At 38.8% G+C, this 15,470-nt stretch overlaps 1 protein-coding gene across 1 annotated transcript in view; it reads left to right on the forward strand.

The window, feature by feature from the left end:
• Positions 1 to 15,470, forward strand: part of CD99L2 (CD99 molecule like 2) — a 110,558-nt gene that overhangs the window by 60,641 nt on the left and 34,447 nt on the right. The window contains exons 4-7 of the mRNA XM_051968493.1: positions 925 to 987; positions 3,127 to 3,225; positions 10,126 to 10,188; positions 12,328 to 12,426. Coding sequence (XP_051824453.1) covers positions 925 to 987; positions 3,127 to 3,225; positions 10,126 to 10,188; positions 12,328 to 12,426 — 324 coding nt within the window. The remainder of the gene's footprint in view (positions 1 to 924; positions 988 to 3,126; positions 3,226 to 10,125; positions 10,189 to 12,327; positions 12,427 to 15,470) is intronic.

The raw sequence follows: 15,470 nt of genomic DNA on the forward strand, positions 1-15,470 counted from the left end.
ATTTTTATTAGGATATAAGGCAGAACATTATTTAAAAATAAAATGTTCTTGAAGGCTAAAGCCATTGATCACTTCAAGTTCTTTGGCAGTCAAATAAGAACGAAATGAAAAATTAAAGCTGTTTTTGAATGTTGATTTTTAAATTATTTTAATCAATCTGTTGAAAAATAGTAGAAGACAACAATATCATATATAAAGCATTAATGATCTTTAGATAATGTCCCAGTTCATTCAGCTACAATCTGTTCATTTTGTGAGAATGTGAAAATTTGTTACGTATGTGTATATATCGCTGAATCTGCTAATGTATTTATAAAGTTTTAAAGACAGTGAAGATAATTCAGTCTGTGCTTCTTAAACATTTTAGTGACATTTAATTAAAATTTTGTCATCATTGTAGGCTTATCTTAAAATTCAGTAACTTAGTATTTTTTGCTTTTTGTTGTATTACTTTGTATTGAATTTGAATTAGAAATATACTTTTCTATTAATTTTTTTCCATTGTTTATTTCCTTTAGTCTGGAGCCAATTGTCATATTTTACATGTAACTGTGATTTCAAATATTGCATGCATCCTTAATGGGATACATTATTCCCATTAAGTGGACCCTCACTGCTTTTGTTTTCCTTATATTTTATTTTTAATTGTCAAATTGTTTCTTCCAGTAGAGGGTAAGCTCCCTGAGGGCTATGACTATTTCACTTTTGTTTTTATAGTCTGATGTTTGCTGTCGTGCCTGGCACATTGTAGGTACTTAACAAATAAGTAATGAAATTTAACGAAATGTTTGGCTCATTCAGTAGGAAGCTGATATAGATAGGAGACTTGGGAGCAGAGTGCCCAGAGAATTGAAAAAAAATTTTTTTCCCTTGGATTGATTTCAGTGCTGTCACTTGTAACTATAGTTTTGTATTATTTTGTAGGTTTTGACTTGGGTGATGCCTTAGGTCCCAGGACAAACACTAAACCCCCTCCAAAGAAAACAGGTAATTCGACATCTCCATGAGCATTTCTGACTCATCTTCCTATTGATACTTTAGTAACACCCCAAATTCATCTAGTGGTCCTGCTCAGTTAATGAGCAGTCGGTACTTTTTGTATGTGTACTGTGAACATTCCCTCATCGTTGTCTTTGACGTCTGTTTCCTTGTGTTTTCCACATTCTCTCCTCTATTTGATATATGCAGTCACTGTCGGTTTTACCTTCTTTTCATCATTATACTATTTTCCTAATTTCTTTCAAATTGGAACCTCTTTCTGCATTGATGACTTAAAAGGTCCTTTCTGGATCTGGTTTAAAAAACAGTGCTCGGCCCTGAGTTCAAATCTGGCCTCAGCTACTTAACACGTCTTAGCTGTGTGACCCTGGACAAGTCACTTAACCCCAATTGCCGGGGAGGGTGGGGGGAAGGAGAAGGAGAGAACCAAAACGCCCATTACTCATTAGGGCCCAATGAACCAGAACCCTTATTTAACTGGAATTTTTTCTGCACTGGGGGGGTGCTGATGACTAGGAATGAAATTGATAAGACAGTTCTGAGAATCAGTTTTCTTCTTCTGTAGTTTTAGGAAATGACCCAGCAGTAGCCCCTGACATAGTACCTTCCTTTTATCAGGTACTTCCTAAATGTTGAATTGAAGCCCTCAAGATTTGCTATTTAAGTCATTCAGTTTCAGTTACCTGAATTTTCTGCTCTGGTTTTGTGTTGCCAAATATCCCAAGGCCTCGAAACAGTGCTTGTCATACTCAACATGACACCCCAAAGTTCAGGCATTTACTGTGTTTTTTAAAAAATCCGATTGCAGAAGTACATGAGAACATTGCACAGTTGAACAAGGCTGAACAGATGAACCCGTTTGTAACAAGGGAGTGACTTAGAAAATTCTAAGTTTGAAAGGAATAGTTAGGGAGAAGTTGACTTGAGATGCAGACTGCCATCAGCCATTCCATTGTAAATCATCTCAGATGACTCCCCTTTTCTTTCCCCTGACCTTGGGACTCAGTTAAGATACATGAACTTGATCGTTAGCCTAAGCAAACGAACTTCAAGGATAATGTTGGACATCTACAAAAAATGCATTACAGTGTCATTGTAGAAGTCCTTTTTGTATTGTCTGTTTCATCTCTTGATCCCTTTTCTCAGCTGCGATCTATCCAAATGGCTCTGTGAGGTGTTAGTATTTTTGTTTCCACGTGGTAATTAGTTTTGGTCATTTTTGTGCTTTGTAGAGGACCAGTGACATCACGGATGATGTCTTGACTTGCATGTGAATTAGATTTAAGTGAGGCTGAGTCCTATCAAGAATCAGTAGGACCAGGCCAGACCACTGATGATGGCCCAGGATGCAGTGCATGACCTTCACATGTTTTCATGTCTGCCAAGCTCTAAGCACTCCATAATGCCTGCTTCAACTTCCTTCATGGGTATTGAAACAAATGGCTCTCATGCACTTATTTTGCAGGGGGAAGTCTTCACATGCTTGGGGTAGATATCCTCTTAACTCACCTATGGATTTGAGGCCTGTTGGTTATCCTCAACCTGGTTTAGCCCGTCTCCTTGAGATGGGCATGCTCCAGCTTCATAGAGCTACAGGTGAAAGTTGCATGAAGCTGGACACCAAAAGTGCTTGAGCAGCCCTGAATAGGGCTCTCAGCAAGTTCTCACACCAGAGACGCTAATCCTTCCTGATTACTCCTGACACCCCAAGGTAGAGGGCCGGAACCCTGAAGAGATATACTTGAATGTAGGACAGCATGGTGCTTATGGTGATGCAGTGGTTGCGTGTGCTCAGTGTGCTGTAGTGATGTACTCTTACTGAGGTAGTTAAGGGAGTCTCAGACACAGAAGGCTTTCAGCCACAGCTCTCTGCATTAGCTCTCTGGTGGACCTCGAGCTCAGCCCAAGTCCTAGATCTTAGTGGAGGAGTGAAGGAGGCAGGACAGCCACGGCGAGGCTGGTCAAAAGTAGAACGTCTGTAGCTGAGAGTACTTCAGAGTTCTGGCCCTCTACACCCATTAGCTTTGGTATATATTATTTGATGGGAGAAGAGGGTACTGCATTGTATTGCATTGCATTTTAAAATTCATATTCAACCTTATTAATCAGCTTTTCTTTACTTTTGAGGTTCTGAATTTTCTGACTTGGATTTAAGTGATGCCTTAGATGATAGAAATAACAGATTCGATGGTGGTAGAGGCAGATCCGATCCAAAACCCGGTGAAGGTAAGTGACTTTGTTGTATTCTACTGGTTTATTTCTGTTTGAAAACCACTGGCCAACCCGGCAACTTCCAGAATCACTTCTTTTTTGATAAACCTGGTGACCTTAACATTTGATTTTTGCCAGGGGCAAGTGCGGTGCCCTGGTGGTGAAAGATAAGTGGGGCCTTCAATGCTTTTATCTGGGTAATGAAGAATGAGCATGCTTCAAACCTTGCTTTCCTTGAAAATATCTTTAAAAACAGATCTAATAGGGGCAGCTAGGTGGTGCAGTGGATAGAGCACCAGCCCTGGTCAGGAGGACCCGAGTTCAAGTCTGGCCTCAGACACTTAACACCTCCTAGCTGTGTGACTCTGGGCAAATCAGTTAACCCCAATTGCCTCAGCAAAAAAAAAAAAAAAGGATCCAATATATGTAAGGAGCATTTCAGGAGTTAAAATGTAAAGATAGGATAATTGTGACATTTAGTGAAAGGGATATTAAGCCCCCTCACAAATAGCCCGCTGGTCATTAAGCATTTGTTTTTGGGGTGGGGGGAGGTACACAAAGAGGTGAAAAAATCCCTGCTTTTGAGGAGCCATCTAAGGAATGAGACAGCAGGTAAAAAGATATGTATAAAGAAGCCATGTAGAGGTTAAATAGGAAATAATTATCAGAGAGGAATCGCTAGAATTCAGAGGGATTAGGAAAGGTTTCTTGTAGAAAGTGGTATAGTAGTTGGGTCTTAGAGGAAGCCAAGGTGGTCAAGAGGCACAGATGAGCAGGGAGAGTGTTCCAGACGTGTTAGGCGGCCAGAGAAAATGTCTGAAGTGGGAAATGACGTTTCTTATTTGTGCAACACCAAGGAGGCTGATGTCATCAGATCAAAGATTGTATGGAGAAATGTAAAGCGTAAGAAGACTGGACCTGTGTATGTAATACTGGTGAGGTGACTAGATCATGAAGGGCTTAGAATACCTAACAGAGGATTATGGATTTGAAATAAGGAATTTATTGAGAAGGGGAGGTGATGTGGTAGTGAGAATGAGACAGGGAGGAGAACCAGGAGAGGTTGGTATCTCAAATGCCTACAGAGCAAAGCATTTCAAGGATATGAGGATAAGCTATACAGTGAAAAGTACAGAGAAGCCAAGGAAAAAGAGGCTTGAGGAAAGGACATTGGGTTTGCCAATGAAGTGATCATTGGTAACTTTGGAGAGGCAGTTTCTATGTATTGATGGTTAGAATTACATGGGTGCCTATATGCATACATACACACAAACATACTTTAGGATTGTGTTTTTCAAAGCCAATAAATATAATACTTTTGGGAAGTGTTTTATACAGCCACTGATACATGTTCATATTCATATGTGTGTGCATGTATATGTACGCAAATATAGACATATATGCACATATGTAAAATATACACACTGAGACAGCCCAAGGTATTCTTAGCTCCTTAATGAACGTAGTAATCTGCCCAAAATGAATGATTTACTAAATACAGAATCCTTTCAAATATGCTTAAGAAGATGATAGGTTTTTTTTTTTTAAGTAATAGTGCATCATATGATAAGAATAGTTAATACTGCTAGCTCTTTAAGGTTTGTATGGCACTTTATACATATGTTCTTATTTGATCCACACAACAACCTTGGGAGGTAGGTGCTGTTACTATTCTTATTTTATACATGAGGAAACTGAAAGCACAAAGAGGGCAAGTGGCAAAGCCACATAGTTAGGAAGTGCTTCAGGCTATATTTCAACTCAAGTTTTTCTGACTCCCTAGTCCAAATCTCTACCTAGTGTACTACTTAGCTGCAAGATTACACTTGTTAGCTCTACTTAACGCAGTGGAGCTTTCCTGGATGTAAGAGTACATAGACTTCTTCTTCTTCTTTTTTAATTATAGCTTTTTATTTGCAAGTTATATGCATGGGTAATTTTACAGCATTGACAATTGCCAAATCTTTTGTTCCAATTTTTCCCTTCCTTCCCCATCCCCTCCCCCGATGGCAGGGTGACCATACATGTTAAATATGTTAAAGCATATATGTCCTAACAGTTCTTTTGCTGTACAAAAAGAATCGGACTTTGAAATAGTGTACAATTAACCTGTGAAGGAAATCAAAAATGCAGGCGGACAAAAATAGAGGGATTGGGAATTCTATGTAGTGGTTCATAGTCATCTCCCAGAGTTCTTTCGCTGGGTGTAGCTGGTTCAGTTCTTTACTGCTTGTTGAAACTGATTTGGTTCATCTCATTACTGAAGATGTCCATGTCCATCAGCATTAATCATCCAATAGAATTGTTATTGAAGCAGGATCTTCTGGTCCTGCTCATTTCACTCAGCGTCAGTTCAAGTACATAGACTTCTAATCATAGTAGTGAAGGGAAGGTGAGAAAAAGGCTGCAAAGCCAGTCCTCTGCTATTTGGGACACAGACCCAGGAAAAGAGGGAATAGAGGCCCAGTGACAGGCAGATACCTGCCCTTATCTCTGGCCACTAGAATAAAAGCAAAAGAAAAAAGGAGAAGCAAGAAATTACTTGCATTGAAGTTGTGAAGAAAGAAGAATACAAAGAAAGAACAATAGAGATCAAGATTTAAAAACACCAGAATCCCTGCCTGCTACTTCTGTTTAACTCAGAATATGTCATTTCAGTCACAGAATCCAAAGAATTTCAGATTGAGAAAAGACCTCAGCTGCCATCTAGTCTAATCCATACGTACATACCTTCTTTAGTAGATCTGCCTATTGGTGATCCAGCCTTTAATTGATACCCACCAAAGAGGGGTGACCCATTACTTTCTATGTCAGCATGTTCCAATTTTATATAGCTCTACTTGTTTGGAAATTTTTTTCTGACATCCAGTGTACATTTGCCTCTGTTTAGCATTGATTATAGTCTTAAATAATACTGGGCCAAGCCCAAATCTCTATTCCACTTCAGCAGAGATTTCCTTCTAAACAATACTGAATCATTAAGAAATGCTCTTTCTGTTCATGCAATTAGTTCTGTAGTCATCTTTCCCATAAGCATACCCTGAGAATCCTTATCCAATACTTTGCTTAAATTTTTGTAAGCTGCATCTGAGATTGTAAAATCAAAAATGTAGTTTAAGAAATTCATGCATCTTGGTGTAAACTTAATAATGTTCTTTATGTATAGATCTCCTAACCTAAAAATTTTGTACCATCATATAAGAAAATTTGAGACTGACTGATACATTGTTGGTGGAATTGTGACCAGATCCAACCATTTTGGAGAGCAATTTGGAACTATGCCCATAAAGTTATCAAATTGTATATGCAGTAGTGTTACTCCTGGGCTTATATCTCAAAGAGATCTTAAAGGAGGGAAAGGGACTCACATGTGCAAAAATGTTTGTGGCAGCCCTTTTTGTAGTGGCAAGGAACTTGAAACTGACTGGAAGTTCATCAGTTGGAAAATGGCTTAATAAGTTATGTATGTATACGAATATTATGGAATATTATTGTTCTGTAAGAAATGATCAGCAGGATGATTTCAGAAAGGCCTGGGAGATTTACATGAACTGATGCTAAGTGAAATGAGAAGAACCAGGAGATCTTTGTACACAGCAACAATGAAATTATACGATGATCAGTTCTGATGGACGTGGCTCTCTTCAACATTGAGATGATTCAGACTAGTTCCAGTGATCTTCTGACAGAGAGAGCCATGTACACCCAGAGCCAGGATAATGGGTACTGAGTGTGGTTCACAACATAGCATTCTCACTCTTTTTGTTGTTGTTTGCTTGCATTTTATTTTTTTGTGCAGCAAAATTATAAATATGCATTCATATATTGATTTAAATTATTTCTACCATGTTTAACATATATTGAATTACTTGCCATCTAGGGGATGGGGTGGGGGAAGGGGGGAGAAATTGGAACACAGTGTTTTGCAAGGGTTAATGTTGAAAAATTATCCATGCATATGTTTTAAAAATAAAAAAGCTTTAATTGGGGGGGGGGAAGAAAATTTGAGTCTGGCATCAGTACTTTAAAAAGTTAATAATCATAGCTTTTCATTTTTCCAAATCCATGCAAAGATAGTTTTCGGCATTCATCCTTGCAAAACCTTGTGTTCCAAAATTTTTTCCTTCCCTTCCCTTCTTTTCCCTCCCATGGATAGCAAGTAATCCAATGTATGTTAAACGTGTGCAATTCTTCTAAACATATTATCATAATAGTCATGGTAATTCTTTTTTGGTGAAACCCTGCTGGGTTTTTTTTTTTTTTTTTTTGGATCAAAAAGAAAAAAGATCCTTTTTCCTTTTCTAGATATTCATTGACTACCTCTTTGACAGTTGGTTCTAGAATTTTGCCAGATGTCAAAGTAATGGTCACTGTTTATGTATTTCCCTCTGTCCTTAAAAATGAAAGGAAACAAAACAAAAAAAAACAAGCCTGGGACATTCCTTCTCTTCCAGCCTTGAAGGACTGTGGGGATTAAAATTGTCCTATCTACAATGAAATGAAGTGAGGTAGAGTTCTGGACGAATGGCAATTTGCTAAAGGGGTTACCCGTGGTCTAATGTAATGAAATGGATCTCAGATCTTCCTCACAGTCTGAAATGCCTGTCCTTCTAGGGCCCTATTTTTATAGGGCTGATATCCAGGAATTTAAGAACACTTATAGCAAATATAGAATAATTCCATTGGTTGATATATGATGCATAGACTAAAATAAACAAAATACTATGTCAGCAGAGTGATGAGTTAGATGAATCAAAGAATACCTCTACTGACTAGGTGATCATAAGATAAGTAGGTTTCTCTTTAGGTTAGGTGGGAGAAAAATGGTATAAGCTATCACATTCAGTGACTTAACTAGTCCAAGGTAGTCACTTGTTCTTATTGGACAAGAGTTCTGAAGATACAAAAATATTTTGGGGGACTTTCCATGTAGTTAAGTCAACCTCTGCCATGCTGGGCTTTGTCACCATGACAGGGAAAATGAAGGGGTAGGGGGTCTCTAGTTAACTTCCTGTAATTAAGTGAATTTAGAATCTGCAGCTCATAATTCTGGGGACTAATATATAGAACATGGATATGATTTTATCAAATTCATTAATACTGATTAAAATAGAGTAGGAGTTCAAGTGAATTATTTTTTACATTCTTCTGCTTCAATCCATAGAAAGATGGCAGTCTTTCTTTGGATCATTAAAGTCTAAATATGTGGAGGGCAGTTGAAGACCCCAACTCTCTTGGCTTTCCCCCATACAGACATCCACCTGTGGCAGTCATCAGACTAAAGGGGCAGATGGTATTCCCTTGAGTGATGAGCTATCAGCCCTATGCAGGGTCAAGACACTTATACCTGGATTCAAGACTTCAAATAGCAGCAAACTGAAAGCACAAGAGACCCTTCTCAGACAGCAAAATTTCACTAATTATTGCTTAGGGCTAGATAATTGTTATTTTTCTTCATATATTAGCCTCAAAATCTGATGTAGAATTTTTTTCAAGTATTCACAAATTATATCTATTTGCAATTATCATTCTTTCTCTCAGTCTACAGATGAAGCCAAAGGGAGAACATCAGATCATTTCTAGAATACAGTAGCATGAAAATGAGAGGAGCTGAATAGAATCCATGTAGGCAAGCTGGTCACACCTGGGAACAATTTTCTTGGTGAAAGTTATGGTATCAAGGGAGCCATGCTTTTAGAACTAGGGAATGATTCAACCTTGATCAAGGACTAAGTTATACACTGTAATAATATTTTTCTGTAAGTGCTCTAAGAGGGTTGCTTGTTAGCAGATGGCCAGTGTGACTTGAATTGTAAGCTGCTTAAAAGCTGTAGAAGTCAGATGAGGGAGGTGGAGCCAAGTCTGCGGAGTAAAGGCAGGAACTTGCCCACCCTCTCCCCCAAACCACTCTAAATTCCTTTAAAAAATGGCTCTAAACAAATTTTAGAGCATCAGAACACCCAATAAGATGGACTAGAACATTTTCTAGCTGAAGGCAGCTTAGAAGGTCAGCAGCAACAGGGTGGGAATCCAGCGCTTGTGTAGGCCTTAGCTTAGCCTTGGCTCAGGACCTAGCCCTGGCTCCAAGCCAGTAAAGCAGGAATTGGTCTAGGGATTTCTGAATCAGTGTTGCTACTGGTGATTTCTAAAGCTCTCAGCCCAGAGACACCAAAGACAACTTGAAAGTCAGCAGAAAAGTTCGGGGAAGCCCAGGGTACAATCCCAGTATAGCCCTGATCCCAGCATCAGCAAAGCAGGCCCTCTGAATCAGTAGCAGTACTGGTAGCTTCCAGAACTCTCATCCCAGAGATATCAAAGAGGGACTTGGAAGGTCAGTAGAAAAGGTCTGTGCTAACAGGGTGGTAGTTTAGCATGCAATTTCATTGCATCCCCAGCCCTTGCCCTAGTCCAATTTTAGCACCAACAAAACATACTAGATCTTACACTAAAGTGGGGACACTCCCAACAGTTCTAGGGCAGAAAAGAGGGCTTGGAGGCAGTTCCTAGAAAGATTTCTGAAAACAGCTGCACAAAATCCGTGAAGCTTGGGACTGTGCACCCTCCACCCTGAAAACAGAGCCCTACTTTAAGAAAGAGTTAAAAGCTGAGTAATAGGCTGGGAAAATGAGCAGACAACAGAAAAAGTTTCTGATCATAGAAAGTCAGCGTGGTGGCAAGGAAGATCAAAACACACTTTTGTTTTTATAGTCTGGTGTTTGCTGTCGTGCCTGGCACATTGTAGGTACTTAACAAATAAGTAATGAAATTTAACGAAATGTTTGGCTCATTCAGTAGGAAGCTGATATAGATAGGAGACTTGGGAGCAGAGTGCCCAGAGAATTGAAAAAAAATTTTTTTCCCTTGGATTGATTTCAGTGCTGTCACTTGTAACTATAGTTTTGTATTATTTTGTAGGTTTTGACTTGGGTGATGCCTTAGGTCCCAGGACAAACACTAAAAACACCGCAAAGAAAACAGGTAATTCGACATCTCCATGAGCATTTCTGACTCATCTTCCTATTGATACTTTAGTAACACCCCAAATTCATCTAGTGGTCCTGCTCAGTTAATGAGCAGTCGGTACTTTTTGTATGTGTACTGTGAACATTCCCTCATCGTTGTCTTTGACGTCTGTTTCCTTGTGTTTTCCACATTCTCTCCTCTATTTGGTATATGCAGTCACTGTCGGTTTTACCTCGTTTTCATCATTATACTATTTTCCTAATTTCTTTCAAATTGGAACCTCTTTCTGCATTGATGACTTAAAAGGTCCTTTCTGGATCTGGTTTAAAAAACAGTGCTCGGCCCTGAGTTCAAATCTGGCCTCAGCTACTTAACACGTCTTAGCTGTGTGACCCTGGGCAAGTCACTTAACCCCAATTGCCGGGGAGGGTGGGGGGAAGGAGAAGGAGAGAACCAAAACGCCCATTACTCATTAGGGCCCAATGAACCAGAACCCTTATTTAACTGGAATTTTTTCTGCACTGGGGGGGGTGCTGATGACTAGGAATGAAATTGATAGACAGTTCTGAGAATCAGTTTTCTTCTTCTGTAGTTTTAGGAAATGACCCAGCAGTAGCCCCTGACATAGTGCCTTCCTTTTATCAGGTACTTCCTCAATGTTGAATTGAAGCCCTCAAGATTTGCTATTTAAGTCATTCAGTTTCAGTTACCTGAATTTTCTGCTCTGGTTTTGTGTTTCCAAATATCCCGAGGCCTCGAAACAGTGCTTGTCATACTCAGCATGACACCCCAAAGTTCAGGCATTTACTGTGTTTTTTAAAAAATCCGATTGCAGAAGTACATGAGAACATTGCACAGTTGAACAAGGCTGAACAGATGAACCCGTTTGTAACAAGGGAGTGACTTAGAAAATTCTAAGTTTGAAAGGAATAGTTAGGGAGAAGTTGACTTGAGATGCAGACTGCCATCAGCCATTCCATTGTAAATCATCTCAGATGACTCCCCTTTTCTTTCCCCTGACCTTGGGACTCAGTTAAGATACATGAACTTGATCGTTAGCCTAAGCAAACGAACTTCAAGGATAATGTTGGACATCTACAAAAAATGCATTACAGTGTCATTGTAGAAGTCCTTTTTGTGTTGTCTGTTTCATCTCTTGATCCCTTTTCTCAGCTGCGATCTATCCAAATGGCTCTGTGAGGTGTTAGTATTTTTGTTTCCACGTGGTAATTAGTTTTGGTCATTTTTGTGCTTTGTAGAGGACCAGTGACATCACGGATGATGTCTTGACTTGCATGTGAATTAGATTTAAGTGAGGCTGAGTCCTATCAAGAATCAGTAGGACCAGGCCAGACCACTGATGATGGCCCAGGATGCAGTGCATGACCTTCACATGTTTTCATGTCTGCCAAGCTCTAAGCACTCCATAATGCCTGCTTCAACTTCCTTCATGGGTATTGAAACAAATGGCTCTCATGCACTTATTTTGCAGGGGGAAGTCTTCACATGCTTGGGGTAGATATCCTCTTAACTCACCTATGGATTTGAGGCCTGTTGGTTATCCTCAACCTGGTTTAGCCCGTCTCCTTGAGATGGGCATGCTCCAGCTTCATAGAGCTACAGGTGAAAGTTGCATGAAGCTGGACACCAAAAGTGCTTGAGCAGCCCTGAATAGGGCTCTCAGCAAGTTCTCACACCAGAGACGCTAATCCTTCCTGATTACTCCTGACACCCCAAGGTAGAGGGCGGAACCCTGAAGAGATATACTTGAATGTAGGACAGCATGGTGCTTATGGTGATGCAGTGGTTGCGTGTGCTCAGTGTGCTGTAGTGATGTACTCTTACTGAGGTAGTTAAGGGAGTCTCAGACACAGAAGGCTTTCAGCCACAGCTCTCTGCATTAGCTCTCTGGTGGACCTCGAGCTCAGCCCAAGTCCTAGATCTTAGTGGAGGAGTGAAGGAGGCAGGACAGCCACGGCGAGGCTGGTCAAAAGTAGAACGTCTGTAGCTGAGAGTACTTCAGAGTTCTGGCCCTCTACACCCCATTAGCTTTGGTATATATTATTTGATGGGAGAAGAGGGTACTGCATTGTATTGCATTGCATTTTAAAATTCATATTCAACCTTATTAATCAGCTTTTCTTTACTTTTGAGGTTCTGAATTTTCTGACTTGGATTTAAGTGATGCCTTAGATGATAGAAATGACAGATTCGATGGTGGTAGAGGCAGATCCGATCCAAAACCCGGTGAAGGTAAGTGACTTTGTTGTATTCTACTGGTTTATTTCTGTTTGAAAACCACTGGCCAACCCGGCAACTTCCAGAATCACTTCTTTTTTGATAAACCTGGTGACCTTAACATTTGATTTTTGCCAGGGGCAAGTGTGGTGCCCTGGTGGTGAAAGATAAGTGGGGCCTTCAATGCTTTTATCTGGGTAATGAAGAATGAGCATGCTTCAAACCTTGCTTTCCTTGAAAATATCTTTAAAAACAGATCTAATAGGGGCAGCTAGGTGGTGCAGTGGATAGAGCACCAGCCCTGAAGTCAGGAGGACCCGAGTTCAAATCTGGCCTCAGACATTTAACACCTTCTAGCTGTGTGACTCTGGGCAAATCAGTTAACCCCAATTACCTCAGCCAAAAAAAAAAAAAAAAAAAAAAAAAAAAAAGGATCTAATATATGTAAGGAGCATTTCAGGAGTTAAAATGTAAAGATAGGATAATTGTGACATTTAGTGAAAGGGATATTCCATAACGTTCATATACCATAATTTACTCAACCATTCTCCAATTGATGGGCATCCATTCATTTTCCAGCTTCTAGCTACTACAAACAGGGCTGCCACAAACATTTTGGCACATACAGGTCCCTTTCCCTTCTTTAGTTTCTGCCATACTAATTTCCAATTTTCCCAGCAATTTTTGTCAAATAATGCGTTCTTATCCCCAAAACTGGGGTCTTTGGGTTTGTCAAACACTAGATTATTAAAGTGATTGGCTGTTTTGTCCTTTGAACCTAACCTATTCCATTGATCAACTAGTCTACTTCTTAGCCAATATCAGATGGTTTTAGTAACTGCTGCTTTATAATATAATTTTAGATCTGGTACAGCTAGGCCACCTTCATTTGATTTTTTTTTTTTTCATTAATTCCCTTGAAATTCTGGACCTTTTGTTTTTCCATATGAACTTTGTTGTTATTTTTTCTAGGTCATCAAAATAGTTTTTTGGGAGTCTGATTGGTATACCGCTAAATAAATAGTTTAGGTAGTATTGTCATTTTTATTATATTTGCTCGCCCAATCCAAGAGCATTTAATATTTTTCCAGTTGGTTAGATCAGACTTAATTTGTGTGGAAAGTGTTTTGTAGTTTTGCTCATAAAGTTTCTGATTTTCACTTGGCAGATAGATTCCTAAATATTTTATACAATCAGTAGTTACTTTAAATGGAATTTCTCTTTGTAACTCTAACTGCTGGGTTTTGTTAGTGATATATGAGAAGGTTGATGACTTATGTGGGTTTATTTTGTATCCTACAGCTTTGCTATGGATTGTGTTTTTCAAAGCCAATAAATATAATACTTCTGGGAAATGTTTTATACAGCCACTGATACATGTTCATATTCATATATGTGTGCATGTATATGTACGCAAATATAGACATATATGCACACATGTAAAATATACACATTGAGACAGCCCAAGGTATTCTTAGCTCCATAATGAACATAGTATTCTCCCCAAAATGAATGATTTACTAAATACAGAATCCTTTCAAATATGCTTAAGAAGATGATAGGTTTTTTTTTTTTTTAAAGTAATAGTGCATCCTATGATAAGAATAGTTAATACTGCTAGCTCTTTAAGGTTTGTATGGCACTTTATACATATGTTCTTATTCGATCCACACAACAACCTTGGGAGGTAGGTGCTGTTACTATTCTCATTTTATACATGAGGAAGATGAAAGCACAAAGAGGGCAAGTGGCAAAGCCACATAGTTAGGAAGTGCTTCAGGCTATATTTCAACTCAAGTTTTTCTGACTCCCTAGTCCAAATCTCTACCTAGTGTACTACTTAGCTTCAAGATTACACTTGTTAGCTCTACTTAACACAGTGGAGCCTTCCTGGATGTAAGAGTACATAGACTTTTAATCCTAGTAGTGAAGGGAAGGTGAGAACAAGGCTGCAAAGCCAGTCCTCTGCTATTTGGGAAAAAGACCCAGGAAAAGTGGGAATGGAGACCCAGTGGCAGGCAGGTACCTGCCATTATCCCTATTCAGTATAAAAGTATAGTATACTATACTAGTATACTACTAGTATAAAAGAAAAAAGGAGAAGCAAGAAATGACTTGCATTGATGTTGTGAAGAAAGAAGAATAGAAAGAAAAAAGAATTGAAAACAAGATCTAAAAACAGCAGAATCGCTGCCTGCTACTTATATTTCTTATTATGCAACACTTTCTTTGTTCCACTTAATTTCTCTGGTAAACTCTTTTATGGTTCTTTACTGGTTGGTTACAAATGCACATTTCATGCCAATTTTTTTTTTGAACACTCTAGAAATTTATTATCAAAATATAACCTGAGTGGAACACAACAAAACTTGTGAGACTTGCAGAGTAGCAGCATACAAATATTAGGAAAGACATTTAATAAATACAAGTAGTTATAGAGATGTCTTTTCCTTTAAATTCAGTACAAAACACTGAGAGACACAAATGTTGAAACAAAAATTCTTGAAAGTACACTAACAGATTCTGTCAGTAGACTACAGCTGCCACATCATGGAACCCATCACATTGTTAATGGAAGGCTGCCTCCAACTGCTAACTATGAATGGATCTGAGTAGAGGAGACAGTGATAATTAGTACTACCATTTATGAAGCCAGTACAATAAACATCAGGAGTATGTGTATGGATATGCATACGTAAATATATCTAACTACCTCTGAACTGTTCCTACATGTACAGTCCTAATGTAAGTGAAATGATATGTCCCCCCAAAAAGAGAGGATATTCTACATAGGCTTAAGTTGTAGTCTTTGAGTTTATCATCTAAGAGAAAAGAGTAGCACTCAGGGTAAATGGAAGAGTCTGGATTTTTTTAAACTTTTTTTTTTGTAAGTTATCCATGTATGTTAATTTTTTAAAAATACACATTTCTTTAAGAATTATGCGTGAGAGAAAAATAAGAAAAATAGGGGGAAACCATGAGAGGAAAAAAAAAAAAAAACAGAAGGAAAAAAAAAGTGAATTGGAGTTTTAAAAAAAAAAAAAACCAACAATTGGTAT

The sequence above is a fragment of the Antechinus flavipes genome, chromosome X (assembly GCF_016432865.1).
Source record: "Antechinus flavipes isolate AdamAnt ecotype Samford, QLD, Australia chromosome X, AdamAnt_v2, whole genome shotgun sequence".
Lineage (NCBI taxonomy): Eukaryota > Metazoa > Chordata > Mammalia > Dasyuromorphia > Dasyuridae > Antechinus > Antechinus flavipes.